Source organism: Protopterus annectens, chromosome 6.part0 (assembly GCF_019279795.1).
Source record: "Protopterus annectens isolate FY-2018-M chromosome 6.part0, PAN1.0, whole genome shotgun sequence".
Taxonomy (NCBI): domain Eukaryota; kingdom Metazoa; phylum Chordata; order Ceratodontiformes; family Protopteridae; genus Protopterus; species Protopterus annectens.
Window position 1 is genome coordinate 295,823,369 of NC_056737.1, and position 16,836 is coordinate 295,840,204.

At 40.9% G+C, this 16,836-nt stretch overlaps 1 protein-coding gene across 2 annotated transcripts in view; it reads right to left on the reverse strand.

The window, feature by feature from the left end:
• Positions 1 to 16,836, reverse strand: part of RFFL (ring finger and FYVE like domain containing E3 ubiquitin protein ligase) — a 692,085-nt gene that overhangs the window by 549,739 nt on the left and 125,510 nt on the right. For both annotated transcript variants that reach the window (XM_044074048.1, XM_044074047.1), the window contains exon 2: positions 14,850 to 15,263. In XM_044074048.1, coding sequence (XP_043929983.1) covers positions 14,850 to 15,263 — 414 coding nt within the window. The remainder of the gene's footprint in view (positions 1 to 14,849; positions 15,264 to 16,836) is intronic.

Genomic DNA, 16,836 nt, shown 5'->3' on the forward strand with positions numbered 1-16,836 from the left:
TGCAATCAGAAATCGTTGGGAGGAAATCGCCCATTGCCAGAGTCTGAGTGCTTCTCGACATAGGGGGTAGGACCTGGTTCCGCCCTGCTTGTTGATGTACCACACTACTGACATATTGTCCATTTGTATTGCAATTGTCCCAGGAGGGAGTGAGCTCTGAAGAGCTTACAATGCTAGAAGCACGGCTCTCATCTCCAAGACATTTATGTGCAAATGGTACTTGTGAGGTTGCCATGTGCCTTGGACTGTCCTGCCCTGATAATGCCCCCCCCCCACCCCATCAGTGAGGCGTCTGTGGTTACTGTGGCAACTGGAGGGGGTTGGATGAATGGTCTGCCCAGATACACTAGCGGGGAGACCATCCACCAGGAAAGGTGTGTTTTGCAATTTTCTGTAATTATAATCATGTGGGACATGGGGAGTTGTTGAAAGGACCACAGTGTGAAAAGAAACCACTGCAGGATTCTCATGTGAAAGCAGGCTAGAGGTATCAGAATAATTTCTGCAGCCATAGAACCCAGAGTTTGAAGGACCAACCGTGCTTGTACCTTTTTGCATTGCATGAGGATATGAACTTGCTGACGAATTGTGGCCACCCTGTCTGGCGGTAGTCTTGCGGACATACTTCTTGTATCTAGATCTGCTCCTATATAGGTAACAGATTGACAGGGAAACAAGGCAGATTTTTCAAAATTTATGATAATGCCTAACTGAGCACAGATTGCGATTGTATAGTCCCTGGCTTGAAGAAGTTGATGCCTGGTAGTAGCAGTGGGGAGCCAGTCATCTAGATAAGGAAACACCTGGAATCCTTGACGTCTCAGGTGAGCCTTGACCACTGCCATACATTTGGTGAACACCCTGGGGGCTGTGGTGAGACCAAAGGGCAGAGCTCTGAACTGATAATGACTGGCTCCCAGCCGGAAGCGAAGGAATCTCCTGGAGCGCATGTCCATTTTGATGTGGTAGTACGCATCCTGGAGATCTATTGTGCACATCCAATTGTCCTGACCCAAAAAGGGTAAAATGGACTGAAGCGTGACCATCCGAAACTTTGTTCTTTGAACATACTTGTTTAGTCTGCTGATATCCAAAATTGGACTAGAGTCCCCTGTCTTTTTTGGTACCAAAAAGAACCTTGAGTAAGTTCCGGATCCGACTTGGTCTGCAGGGACTTCCTGGATGACTCTTTTCTAGCAGTCTTGAAATTTCTATAACTGCTTGTGCCCTCAGATTGGGTGGAACATCTGGGGGGGATTTGTTTGACGATAAGGAGAGATTGGAAGAAGGGAATTATGTAGCCTCTGGATACGATTGATTGTATGCATTTGTCTCGCGTAATGTCTTGCCAGGCTTTTGGGTACACAGAAAGTCTTCCCCCGACTGCCTCCAGAGGCGGGCAGTCGGGCAACCCTTCAGGGGTGCTGGAAGGGCTTGTCAGAGAATGATTCTCTGCTGCCCTGGTTCTGAGGACCCCCTCTGCCTTGAGGGCGGCGTCTGTTGTTGTTATTCTCTCCTCTGCTCCTGGAGGAAAAATCACTACGTGTATCAGGCGAGGCTCCCTGGGATTCCTGAAACCATATTCTTCCACTCTTCTGACCTTTAGGATATGGTCTGGAAGGAGTGGAAAAACGGACTCCCACAGCAGAGAGAGTCTTGCCTTCCTGTTCACACCTAGTGAGAGAGTCCTTCACCTGTGGTCCAAAGAGAAATGAACCATCAAAGGGGGTGATGGTGAATGATGCTCTAAAGGACTCCGCAAAATTACACAACCGCATCCATGCGCATTTCCGAAGGCACACGCCTGTGTCTGCGGCTCTACTCGCACCATCGGCTGCACAAGAAATGAGCCTCATGGAGGAGTTAACCAATGAATTAAGGGTCGCCAGCTGAAAGCTACTTTAGCTTGAACTCCTTCAGCTGATGGATCCTGGAGGGCATCTCCAAGCTCTTTTATGAGATCCCTCTGAAGCCTGGTAAAATGGCATAAGTAATTCAGTGACCTCATGGAGAAGGTCGCTGAAGCAAACATTCGCTTCCCATATCTGCCCATAGTCCTGGACTCCTTGTTAGGCAGATGGACAGAGGAAGAAGTCTCCGCTAATTCCTTTTTAGTGGCCGCTGCTACCACCATGGCATCCACAGGAACACCCTTTGTAAGGAACTGTTTGTCAGGGGGTGCAGTAATAAATTTGCCGGGCCTCCTCAGGGTTGGTTCCACTGTGTCCAGGGCTGACCAAGCCCTTCGAGCCACCACAGACATTAGTGGATCGAAGGGAGGAGACACCCAGGAAGTGGAATGGCGAGAACCAAACGCATCCAGGAATACGGATTTGTCCTCAGTAGGAGCTAGGGCAGTCCAGTTCCCCCTCTGCCTAAGCATTTCTAGAATGTCCAAAAAGGAAACATCTTCAGAGGGGGACCTCGGGGACCCTTCCAATTCATCTAAATCCGTATCCGAAGTGACAGACTCAGGGGAGTCAATGTGCTTCCTCTTGCACTTCCTCTTCCAATGGGCCTCCTCTGAATGATCAGGGGAGGCCTCGGAAGAGGAGGAAACACCCAATGGGGTGCTCTGGAGCGCTGGTTCCCCACGCTTGGGGTCTGGAGGAGGGACACAGGTTGACGCAGGTACTACAGGGGACAGAGCCAGTGGGGTTGAAAGTGGTGCTGACTCATGGGTCAGTACACTCCTCATGACATCGAAGGCATCCCTGCCACGATGCAAAGAAGGATCTGGCTCTGAGAAAACCGGAATCCTCCTCCGCACCAAGGGGGATGGCTCTGAGGCCGATGTACGAGCCGAGCTCACCTGCGCCGAAGCTCCAAGAGGGAGAATGGGGTCAGACAAGGGTCCGATGCCACTCGCCCCCTCGGAGCCGATGAGGGAATCTCGACACCCAGATCCCTCCAAGGAAAGTAGCATTGAGGGAATCGGAGCCGATGATGGAACCGAAGGGGAAATCGTTATCAGTGTTGATAGTTCCACGATTCGAACCCCAACAAACTCCAGCTCCGAGCTCAGAGGAGTCGGAGGAGGAACATCGATTGAACCGGACAGAGCCGGCACCTGTTGAGGAGGGCTGGATAATATTTTGGCTAGTGCCTGCGATTTCAACAACCTACTGACCACTCTCTCCACGTTGTGGTCTGAGAGTCTAGAAGACCGAGAGGAGTGGGAGGATTTATGACTGCGGTCACTTTGCAAAAGGGAAGACCGAGGGGCCAAATGTATCGGACTCTAAAGACAGGGACCTCTGTCTCTTATGGGTCTGAGATGGCTCCGACAATACTGGTGGAGCCGACTGGGAAGCAGCCTCCTCGGTTCCAGCCGGAACCGAGGTAGTTGGTAATGTTTGCACCAATGACGGCTCCGAGCTGGGAGCCAACGATTTGGTCGGTTTAGAAGATTTCACCGGCTGAGCCTTTGCTGGTGAATCCTGGGGCTTAAGGAGACCCCTTAAAATCAACTTATTTTTGCACTCCTGCAGAACCCTTGGGCTGAATGCATGGCATACAGAACAAGAGTCCTGCAGGTGCACTGCATCTAAGCAACAGATGCAAGAAGTGTGCCCATCTGTCAGAGACATTTTTTGACAGCATGAGTCACACTTCTTGAATCCAGATACTTTGGATTCTTTAGACATCTCTACAGAAAAAACTTTGGCCAAGGGCCCAAACAGCAAAAAAAACTATAAAGACTAATCTATAAACACTAAAAACTACAGTGAAAAGTTCTCTCTCTTTTTTTTTTTTTTTTAAATAGGAAGCCTCTAACTTAAACGGCTACCTATAAATTAAAGGAGACTAAACTAAAAGAAAACGCTACAACAAGAAGGGAAAACGGGGGGAGGGGAAGAACTCTCTAACTTAAACAAGTTCTTAGAGAAATTTCAAATACACTAAAAACTACAATAAAATAGTTAATAATATGTTGAAAAGACTAAACTATCAAAAAAATATCAGAAATATCCCCTAAATAGCTAGAAAAAGTATAAAACTAACCTACTACAGCCTGAGCCAGTAATAATGATCCTCGCAGCTGAAGCGGCAAACAAGATCTGGGCAGCTAGCGCTAGGCATCATGGGATAAGGGGTAGCCTCGAGCCAGTAAACAGCTCTCGAGCTATAGAAGATGGCTGAGTCAGAGCCAAGGGTCGGCTCCGATCCCAACAAGCAAGAAACGAAGGCGAGATAGACAACTTAACATCACAGCTTCCATGGGACCTGATAGCATCCCAGGCTGCATTCGGCACCATCTCCAGCAAGAACTAGCTTCGCTATTGAGCATACTATTCAACCACAGCCTAAGTACAGGCTTCATTTCAGCAGAACGGACAACTGCCATTGTCATCCCCTTGCACAAAGGTGGTGCCACTACTGACCCTGGAACCTATCGCCCCATTAGCCACAGAGCGTATTATTAAGGATCTCAAACAAGGACATAGGTAATCTCCAAGCACTTGACCCTAACCAGTTCAGATTCATCAAGGGCAGATCTTGCCTGTTGAACCTGGTTGACTTCTTTGAGACTGTCAACAAGGCCTTGGATGAGGGAAAGTCAGTACATACAGCTTACCTTGACTTGGCCAAGGCCTTTGACACAATCCCCCACTCAAACATAATCGAAAAGCTAACACAACTTGGAGTAAATCCCTGTCTTATCAGGTGAGTGGACAACTGGCTCACCAACAGGACCCACAACAAGGTCAAAATAAGCACCTCCACCTCCGATAGCAGACCTGTCACTAGTGGAGTTCCCCAGAGATCTGTCCTGGGACCTCTATTGTATGGCATCTAATTCTCTGAGGTCCAGGCAAAGACAAAAGGCCTGTGGTTGACCAAGTTTGTGAACGACTGTAAGTTGGGTGCTGTCATTGATTGCCCAAATGATGTTAACATACTGCAAGAGGGTCTCACAGCAACTAATGACTAGTGCCAAAGTCATGGCCTCAAGTTAAATGCAGAAAAAATGTATCATACCATTCGGCAAAGACATAGCCCCTACTGATTACAACATCAATGGCAACCCCCCCCCCCCCAAGTACACAACCTTTGGTGAGAGACCTGGGTACTCAGGCTGACAATCTCACATTCGACCATCATGTAGCGGTAGTGGTCAGGAAAGCATTTTACTTGGTTCATCTTATAAGTAAAGGGATTGCATCCACAAAAAAGGAGGTTACTGCCTGTCTATACTCCTCCCTCATTAGACCAATAATTAAGTATAACACCCCATTTGGTATATACCTCTTCAAACATCTGCACCAACTGGAAAGGTTACAGACATACCTCACAAACAGAACCCATCTCCTCCAACACCTGTCCTATGCGGACAAGCTCAAATCACTATCAGAGTACTCAGTATCATACAGATTGCTCAGGGGTGACCTGTGCCCCGCCTACAAGACAATCTCAGACCATGCCCTACTACAGATGCTCCATATCCATAAATCTAACTCCTCGCGCATTACCCGCTTGAAATGTCTGAATCTAATATGCAACATCAACAAAACCTGCTGAAGAGACTGGTTTGTTTCCCAGAAGCTGCCCCATCTCTGGAACAGACTTCCCATACATGTCATAGTACCTCGCTGACCCTCTTCAAGCAGAACCTTGATGAGTGGATGGGAAACCACAAATTTGTCCTAGGGGTTCCACCCGTGTCCCTCATTGATAGGGGTGACAGGTGCTGACTGAGGTTTCTTTTTTGGGTATAAACTCTTAGCTAGGCTTGTAAGGGTCCCAGGGCCATCAGCCTAGTAACCTCATATGATCCTATGTGCAATGTGAACTGCTACCACTACCCACAATCTGAGTATTTAGTGTCATGCTCTTGCTGTCAACAAACTTGCAATTTCACCACTCTCCAACAAATTATATCCCACTAAATGATTTCTGCATTGCCTTCTATTAAATGCTCTTTACCTTCACGTTCAAACTACTGAAAAAAAAAAAAACATAGCCGATTTTTTTCCTGTCATGGCTGGTCACCAAGAAGATGAAATAAAGCCAGAATGTATTTTCAGTTTGCAGCTGACATTCGTAGACACACCCACACTAATCACTGTAATTTATAAAAGAGGAAAAAAAATGGATTGCTCCTGCGGGCAGTGTGAACTGTAACCACTGCCAGCAAATGTAAGTTATTTGGTGTTTTGCCAATTACTGTTAGACAAAATGCTTTCATACAAAGACAACTCTCCCTCCCCCAACCCCGGGTTTCATCATTTAAAGCAAAGATACCAATACTTAAAGGAAGACATGCAAATATATCACTGGAGATTTCCATTGTACTGTACAGTTACAATGCTCACTTTTAACTCCTCAATTTAATACAAGTGCCCATGACATTTAATAGATTTTTGGTCTTTAAATCACACCGTGACTTGTGCGTGAAGTCAGCTTATGAGTACATATCACCACGGACACCTGTTTTCAATGTTATTGTGAATTTAAATAAAAGTTTTAATTCTTAAATATGTTTCAGAGTGAATTTTACAAACAGCAAATTAGACCAAAACGTGTAATTTCTCCTCAACACCCACAGAAGCATTGTCTGGCAATTTAAAGGGCTATACCACATCTGGAAGAGAGATGTCAACATTTTTTATATTCAATTATAACTTTCTTCAAACTCATCATTTGCTATACGGACAGTGCAGCCTGCAATAATACTGTCAAACAGCATACACTTCGCTTACAGGATTGTTCTCTTTCCTTATTTTAATTTAGATTACCCAAGTCTACAAAGTTCAAGTCAACATCAATTTAGCCAAATCTTTATTGTGATTAAAGTTCTCTGCAACCATTTCAAAAGTTGTCTAAGTATTTTTTTTCAGTACAATCCCAAATTGCAAAAAGGAAACTTTGTCCAAACAAACATTACTTGACATCCCACTGTGCAAAAACAAACACAAACTCAAACAAAAAATGTTATAAATAGGCCCTGGACAAACAGAGTTAAAATAACATCCCAAAGGTAATTTTAAAAATGCATACTATATACAATGCAGCTGCTTCACAGATGGTTCACTAATATTATGCACATGAATAACATCCCAATACTTCATTTAAAGAAACAATAAGAATAAATTAGATTAACCACAGGATATTGTTTTTTTTTTTGTTCCCTCACTACCCACCAACAATCAGCCATCTGCAATCAATCAATCAACACATTCAGCCCCCACAGAGCTAGAGGCAATCACTCATAAAGCCTGTCGCTTTCGTGATGGTACACAAATAAACGAGTCTTCACGGGTTCTGTTCAAGCAGTTTTATTCTATACAAACGCATTACTGCAAAGCTTATTTGACTACGACAAACTTATTTACAAACTAACTGCTGTGATCATACATCCTTATGCACTGGGTGCTTCTTCAAAATGGCACTAGGGATTACACATGTCTGGAATATATAAGTGCACGCACAGCCTTGTATGCTTCCTTAAAGACAAAACGCACACACGCTACACTCTGCTCTACATTATCCCTCTGAGAAATAGATCACGCTATTTGTCATATTATCCCTCTGAAAAATGGATCACGCTATTTGTCATAAGATATTTAGCATGCAGAAATCACAACCTAGAGACATGCATTATACAGTACTATGTACACATGCACATACAATCAAGTCCACGTTACTGTATATTTCACTCTAGGATTAGAAACTCATCCATACCATGTGACATAAAATTGAGAATCAGTTTTAGCAACTGGAACAGTCTCTGCAATATGGCTGACCTGTGGAATGTGCAAATTACTCTCTGGAACAGAATCAGACTTTTGAACACATACTGGTCTGGAAACAATGTCTGACTTTGTCTTTGATCTAGAATCTGCATCACAGATAAAATGTTGTGATTGCAATGGTGATGATTCTGGTACAGAAGATGATATCTGCAATTCCTCCTATACTCTACACCATCGGAGCCTACCTAATAAGATTTTGGCTTGGCACAGATGTCGGTTATCCGTCCTATTTGATCAAAACTTTTCATTGTCTGGATTTGTACGGTCTCTCCTTCCTTGAAGGACCAAAGTAATCTGCTCGATCTGTCATTAAATAGATTTCTGGACATTATGCTTCTTTAACAACTAAGCCTTGATAGTTTTACTGTTCTTAGAGTTGGGCTTCAACAAACTTGATGAAAAAGGTAGCATAGTTCTAGTTTGTCTGGAAAGTAATCTTTGAGAAGGTGAGCCAAGAATATTCTCATGAGGTGTTTCTGAGGTTAAGTAAATTCAGGAATATATCGGTATTGTCAAACTTTGACTTTTCAAGTAACTGCTTTGCACTCTGTATTGCAAGTTCAGCTAGACCATTGGATTAAGGATATGCAGGACTACTAGTGACACGTACAAAGTCCTATTCTCTCAAATTTCAGAAACAACTGGCGAGTAGATGGAGTACCATTGTCAGAATAAAGTTTGCGAGGACTACTATAAACTGAAAAATTACTTTTAAGCATAGTGATAACAGCTGTTGAGGTCAAGTGTGGTGGCAGATCAATCTCAAACCAGTTCAAGAAAGAGTCTACCAAAACCAAATAGTGTTGATTGTTCTATTCAAAGATATCAGATGCAACAGTAGATCAACGTAGTTCAGGTATTGGATTTAGCTGAAGTGGTTCCTTTTGCAAATGTGCTCTGGTACTATTACATACCAAACAAGAAGAAAACACTATCACTGTCTTTTGATAATGAAGGCCAAAATACTAGTTCCCTTGCCCTTCTCTCTGTTGATAAACTTGGGTGGCCACAATGCAAAATCTTAACATATTCATGCTGTAATGAAGCAGGAACAACAGTTTTAGGACCTTTAAAAATAACACCATCTTCCATCAACAATTCACCTCTGTAGGGAAAATACAACTGCGCCTCAGGTGATACACTAGATTGTTTTGATGGCCATCAGACACTGATGCAGTAACTGAGCTTTTGTGAAATTGGATCAATCATAGTGTGACCTCTCAACTCAAGTCTAGTGGTGGAAAAAATTATGCACTGACATCACATCAGTCAAAATTTTCAGCATCAAGCAGTTCTGTTGTACTTCTAGGTGATCTGTATACAGTATGAGCCAGAAACAGTATAGACCATTTTGAAATTGTACTTTTGCAATTTGAGCATCATTTTTTGTAATCTCGCCGGAGCAAAATGCATAGGTTTCTTTACATAGTAACTAGAGGCTGATGATCAGTTTCAATTTGAATAGCTCAACCATAATTATAACCATGACACTTGGAAAGTGCAAAAAACTGTTGCTAGAAGCTCGTCCTCAATTTGAGCATAATGCATCTCTGAGTACGTGTCCTAGATGCATAGGCTACTGGTCTGTCCTCTTGTAGAATAACTGCACCAAGACAAAAATTAGAAGCATCACAGGACAGGACAACTGGTTTATTCACATCATAGTAACTTAACGGGGGGGGGGTCACAATTTTCTGCTTAAGGTCATCAAATGCCTTCTGATGATGTTGTAACCATGACCATACAACATTTTTTCATGTTAGCTCTCTTAACGGTGCTGACAACTCACTGAAATCTGGTATAAACTTGCCCAAATAGTTGACCATACCCAGAAAACATTGTAAACTCTGCACATTATCTATTGCGGACATCTCTAAAATACCCGTTTGTTTGCTTGGGTCAGGTTTTAAATACTGTACTTAACAAAATGTCCGCTGTAGGTTACTTGTGGAAGTCTGAATTTGCACTTCAGAGGACTGAGCTTCAAATTTTCTTCACATGCTCTGTCTAGAACTTTCTTGAGGTTTCTGTCATGCTCTGCTGGAACAAGGATAACCTGAAGAAATTTGTTCCACTGCACGCTGAAAAACTTCACTTGCAGAATTTATTCCAAATGGCATCCTTAGAAATCTGTATCTACCAAAGGGGTACTAAAAGTAGTTAGAAATGAGGATTTGCAATCAAGCATCATTTGCCAAAATGAACTCTTTGCATCCAAAAGAAAAATTACAGTGGCATTTGGTATTAGAGCTGCGACTTCCTCAAACGTGCGGGTTCCTATTATGTAATCAAAGACTCAATCTTGCGAATGTGTCTTGATTGAATTTGAAAGCGCGAAACAGCAAAATAGTGAAACGGCATATGAGCGATTTCTTTCCCTGGGAAAGAAAATGCTTGGCCGCCTCCGTTACTTTGCAATTTTCGTCACTGTACTGCGATCTCGAAGTTGGTATATTTAAATAGGGGGGGGTGGGGGTGCACAGCCCCCCACTTTATGCAATGTTTTGAAGTTTTTATTTTTTGTGGAACAGTGATTTTTTTCCCTGTGGAAAAAAAAAATCGCTGTTCCAAGTGTTCGAGATTGTAAGCTTTTGCTTACATGGGGTCGATAAATCAGCATTCGCTGATTTAATATAGACCTGAATGTGCGCATTGGATGATATGGCCTCTTTAATGCTTTGTTGAAATCTCTAGGGTCAATGCATATTCTGATTTCATCTGAGCCTTTCTTGAGACAGGCTACCATGAACGACACCCATTCAGTTGGTTCTGTGACTAGACAAATCGCACCTTGCTGCACCATCTTATCCAACTGAGCTTTGACTTTATCTTGCATAGCTAGTGGAACTCTTCTCGCTGGTCTGACCACTGGAGTGACTTCGAGATCGAATTTGATAGAATAGCTTGCCAAACTTGTCATCAAAAACATCAGCATAATCTGAGAAAATGACTTCTGCAAAACTCAAACTTGGAATTGCACTCATATGATGAACTTCTTTAGCAATAGAAAACAGATTCATTCTCAAGCTATCTTTGAGGCCTAGTAAAGATTGCACTGGTCGGAGGGCTACATAGAAGAATAAGTTGAGATAAAACAAACAGAAAATAGCTGAATGCGTGTAATGCCACAATAAAGGCAATATAAAATTAGCGCTTTCATCCACTTTAATTTTGACACGTGAACTTCTTCAGAAAAGACAAGTGCCCTCCCAAACTCTTGTCTTTTAAATAAATTATACAGGAAATGATGTCAAAACACTTCCATACAAATAATTAATACATTATGTCACTTTTCAGTATCTCAGAAATTAATATCATGCAATGAATTTTCGTGTCAAAATTAAAGTGGATGAAAGCGCTAATTTTATATTGCCTTTATTGTGGCATTACACGCATTTAGCTATTTTCTGTTTGTTTTATCTCAGTTTTCAGTTCAGTCCGTGCTTTTTATCTTTTGGTGGTCTACTAGAAGAATAAGTTGTAACAGTTCTCAGCCAAATAACAAGAAAGTACTACTGAACCTTCAGTTTGAATTATTTTCACCTCTATATGCAACAAGTCTTGCACTGCTGGTTACATTGAGTTGTTCATTGGTTCTAACTTTTGCAAATGTATCTGCTGATATAACATTGCACTTTGATCCAGTGTCCACTTTGAGTGCTGTGGATTTCCCATTAATCCAAACTGTGCAAAACACTTTGCACCTTGTGAATAAGTTTACTGCGTCATCTCTTTCTCCCAGCACTGATACACCATCCATGTAGAAAGCTGATTGTTTTGGCTCTACTTGATCAACTTGTTTTCTGGTACAACTTTTCTTTACAACTGTGTGCAGCTTATTTGATTTGCAAAACTTTGGAAAGTGGTTCCATTTCTTACACTTATGGCACTGCTGACAATGTGCTAAAAATTTCTCTCTTTTAGACTCAAGTTAACAATAAAGCTAGACTTGGAGTTTTGCTGACTCACTCTTGTATGGCACTGAGATGGCAGTGGAGCTTGCACTTCTCTTAGAACTTTCTGGAGAACTTGGCACCTTCTTTGGCGTTCCTATGATTGCTCTTTGCTTAGAACTGTTTCTGCTTGACATGTGTTGCATACGGTCTACATGTACTCTGGAGCTTACTGAAACCATGCTTTTGTCACTTGTAAGCATGTTCATGTGCCTGTCACCTCATGGATTTGAGAAATCTTTATTGCTCTACTTAATGTCAAATCACTGTCAAGAAGCAAAATCTTCCTCACTGCAGCACTATTAATACCACATAAAAGTCTATCCTTTATCAGCTCATCTTTCAAGTCACCACCAAATGGACACATTTTGGACTTGTTCCTCAAGTCAGTTATACAAGCTGCAAATGTTTCCCTTGCCTCTCTAATGTAATGTTTATCTGGGGGTTGCACATTGTCTCTGAACTTGTGCTTTAAACACCCTGGGTCTTCTCTGCATTCAGCTTGCACAACAATATGGCGGTCTCTACCTTCACCTTCAAACACTGCTGGTGCACAAACAAATGATCGCTCTCTTTCTATAGCCTCAGATCCTGCTAGATTTAGCAAAATAAATGCCCTTGTGCATGCATCAATATCTGCATAAGCTGCTTGTATAAAAATATCGTACCCCTGTTCAAATATTCTCCAGTTCTCTGCAATATTCTGGTCAAACACGAGTGGTTGTGGTTTTCAAACTCCATCTGCCATATTGACACTTATCAGCAAAGGGTCTTGTAAACACACACACACACACACACACACACACACACACACACACACACACACACACACACACGTGCATAAGTAATTGGCATGAACACTCAACTTGGCTAATGCTCTTCTGCTTTATATCTGTACTTACTTTCTTTGTGGTTATCAGCATTGTGCGAATGAATAACCACGTAGTGCTTTCAATGAACTGTATTTTGCAAAATAAACCTCTCTGGCTTCTTGATGCTTTACTGCACTTTGTGAAATACCTTTTCAAATTTTGTATATGCTTCACTGTGCTTTACAAAATAGCTTTTTAAATTTCTCGATGCGATGCTTTATGAAACTCAGCAGAATAGCGTTTCAACTTATGTATAGCTTTATGGAGCTTAACGGAATACCTTCTCAGACTTTGCAATGCTTTTATGAAATTTTCAATAAGTAAAGGCAGAAATGCTAAAATCATCGGCTTTCAGAATTGGTAAAGGCAAAAATGCAAAAGTAGTTGCTTGGAAATTTATCGATAAAGGCAGGCATGGAACAGTCATGCATTATTGCTTAGTAAAGTCGTCACTTTAAGAAACATTCAAGAACTTTGCAATGCAATTGAGCAATTCACGAGCACTGCAATACTCTTGTAATCTTTTTTAAGGAAACACCTTTCTTTAATACAAGAAACTTGTTAAGCAATTGCACAATGCGAATAATCAGATTTTGGTTGCTCAAATTCAATGTCTTTTGAGGTATGGCACTTTGCAAATGACTACATGCAATACGCTGAAATGTTCCCAAAATGGCAGTACCTTGCCAGGCAACTCTTAAAAGTACAAGAAGCACTCTGTAATGGCGGCACTTTGCAAACATCCAAACCCAGTACAAGAACTTTCTTCAAACAACCATGCTTCAACCATGCTTCAACTGAATTACATAGATAGTTGCACTTTACACACAGAGAATTCTTTGAAATACATGCACAGTAATACGCACACACTCTAAGATACTTCAAATTACTTTAGTTACGTTTTGACAATGCACAAACATAGCACTCAGCCCAACATAGCAGTCACCCTGCTTTATTTTTTTTATCTACTGTGCCCCTTTTCTTTTATTACTCTTTGCACTTGTTTAAACTGTTTTCCTTTCTTATGCCCAGTGTACTTCATTTTGAGCTCATTTTACTCTAAACATGCCCAGTTATGACTTAAACATACCTTCTACCTTAAACATGCTCGTTGTATACACTAACATGCTTATTTTAATCTTTAACATGCTCATTTTGTACTTTAAACACATTCGTTTCATCGAGCACTTCATCTTAAACATGTTCTTTAGTTAACAGACTTTTTGAGCTTTCCACTTGCCTGATGATGCTGTTTATTCCCTTGTAATGCCTTATGTTGCCTCTTTGCATCAAGTAAATAGCTCATGTTGCTTTTCATTACCTTTGATTCCTTCTGGTTATGGTCGCACTGTTTTCTCTTGGTTTTACTTTCGCTGTCACCTTTACATCTCGGGTTTCCAAAGGTTTTGTTCTTTTCCATCCAGGTTCTGACACCATGTCACTTTTGTGTTGGTACACGAATAAACAAGTCTTTGTGGGTTCTGTTTAAGCATCGTTACTCTATACAAACACATTGCTGCAAAGCTTATTTGACTATGACTAAGTAACTTATACACAAACTAACTGCTGTGATCATACATGCTTACACACTGGCTGCTTCTTCAAAGTGGCACAAGGGATTGCACGTGCCTGGAATATATACATGCACGCCCACCCTCATATGCTTCCTTAAAGACATAGCTTCCCCCCAGATGAGAGTGCTCCAAACTGCATGCCAACAAGGAGAGTCATCTGCTTGGTAAGCCAATCCCACATGCCCAGTTATGACCGTTTTGCTCACAATCCTTTAGGTGCATGCAGTGAAACAGCCACCTGACACATCAGTCCCTCTCCTGCAAAGTAGTACCCCTACCACCCTTGCCTGACTCTTCCTGTGCCTAAGCCGCTAACTGAGCTCAGGTCATCTGGACCATAAAAAAAGGCTTAATTCCTCTATGACACAGAGCCAGTACACATTTAATATACTGTCTCATTTCTTCTTCAGAATAACGCACTCAATATTGTCCTTCTTACATGTGCATTTTTTATTTCAATGTTCAAGTGCTTCCTGTCATCATTCACAAGACTGGTGCAAATTCACTTTGTTCTTTCTGTACAACTACTTCACCAAGTGCACCTCAACCTCTCTCTTTCTTTCAGATATTATAATTTACTGATGAAATTTGTTTTACTGCATGGTCATATCTACACAAAAGAAGTGCAATTTACCATCAGCAAGCAAAATATACAAACAGAAAAAATAAAAACTTAATATTAATATTACTTGCCTGACCGTCTTCTGTAATTTCTACTTGTGGACTGAAAACTGCTTCTTCATAAGCAGGAGGTGCTTCCTGTGAGGTAGCAGGAATTGAATTAGTCTGGATACCAGATAGAAAAGACTGTTGCTCTGATACATTGTTGTCAAAGGCCCTTTGTGGGTGACTACTTGGTGATCCAGGCACAGACACTTGTTGGCCCAACACCAGTTCAACTAAGTCCTCCTTTTCTCTGCACATCTGGGTTGAAATTCCATGGAGGTCTAAGTAGTCTCGTAAATCCTTCACTTTCAGCTTCATTAGTTCTTCCCGTTGGAAAGCAGTTGCTCGAAAACGCTGGCAAGTGTGGCACATCTGAAGATTATTCTCAAGCTGAGCTGAGCAAGCAGTGCAGAAGTTCTTCTTACAGTCTACACAAACATGCTACAGACAGAAAACAAGCTATCAGATGCAGTCACTGTTAGTTTTTCTTTTTTTTTTTTCCAACTTATATTTTATTGCATTTTCAGATTTAAATGTTAACGACAAAAAAAACAGTATACAATGAAAGAAAATGAAAAACATTATACAGACATTTAACATAAATCGCCTATATCATCCTGTCATGACATAAGAAAAAAAAACTGGTTATCTACTGTATAGTAAATTACATTAGCCAACACAATAAGACATTTATCTAAATAAACTGAGGTAATATAGACATAATATTAGGAAACAAAAGGGGACCAGTAGATAATATAAGAAGTAAATTAAACATTTGAACTCAACTATTTACAACTGTACAAATAGTGCCACTAATAGTTGGGCAATAAACTTTTACTAATCATATGTTATTTTACAATGAATTACACTGCTTAGAGATTTTATTTCACGGTTATTAGAGAGAGGGTCTTCCATACCAAACAATGTGGGTAATTACATAATTATAATATAGATATTTATTATTCTAATATGTGGTCTAAGATATTTTTCCATATTTTTAGGAATTGTATTAGTTTCTTTTTATCATTAATCATGAGTTTGTGTGAGATTATGTAAGTGTGGGCCATATTCGTAAATTCTTCCCAGTTTAATTTAGATCTGTCTATCCAGTTTTGAGTAATATATAATTTGACTAGTTCAAATATGGGGATCAGAATTCTTAAACCTGATGTGGGTACGTGAAGTGAGTTAATATGTAGAATCGCAAATTCCCAGGATAATGTAGATTTCCCATAACCCATTTTGTCGAGTTTAATTCTTGAGTTCCCAGAGGTTATGTGCAAATTTGCAATACCAGAGGATATGTAAGAAGTCTGCTATTTTTGATGGACAGATGGGGCAGAAAGGCGAGTTATTCGGGAAAAACGTATTTAGTCGTTCTGGCGTATAGCAGGCATTATTGCTGACCATTAACTGGGTGTAAGTCAATTTCATGTAGACAGAGTATTTGTATTAAACCATGCTTGTGAAAACTGAGCATTAGTTATTTCTGGATTCTTGTCTTTCCAGTATTGAGCAGATGTAAAGGTGGACTGGTACTTTATAAAGGTGCTTAACTTGTATGTAGCTGACAGCATTTTTTTTGGAAGTTTTAAGAACTTGACTAAGGCCTGTTTGTTACTACATTTTCTGTTTCTTGTGGGATGTCCCTGAAGATAGATATCTTTTCCACCAATTGTCTCAGTATTATTGTGTATTTGTTATTAAGGTTGAGATGATGTTTGATATCTTTTAATGACCTGTTTTTAAGTCTGTATAGATCCCAGACTGTAAGATCTTTGATTTGTGGATATTGATCTAGGTTAATCATTTCATTTCCTATTTTTAAATTTGGGTTAAAGTGTATTGGCTGTAATATGGTTAAAGCACTTTTTAGTTGTAGGTCTGACAGAAGCGATTGAAAGGTTTTGATTTTGGGTTTAATGGAGGCATGAAGTTTTATATTTTTTAGGTTAGATCCATCTATAAATGGTATGGATTTAGGATTTATATTAGTCTTTAAAACATGAGCGTA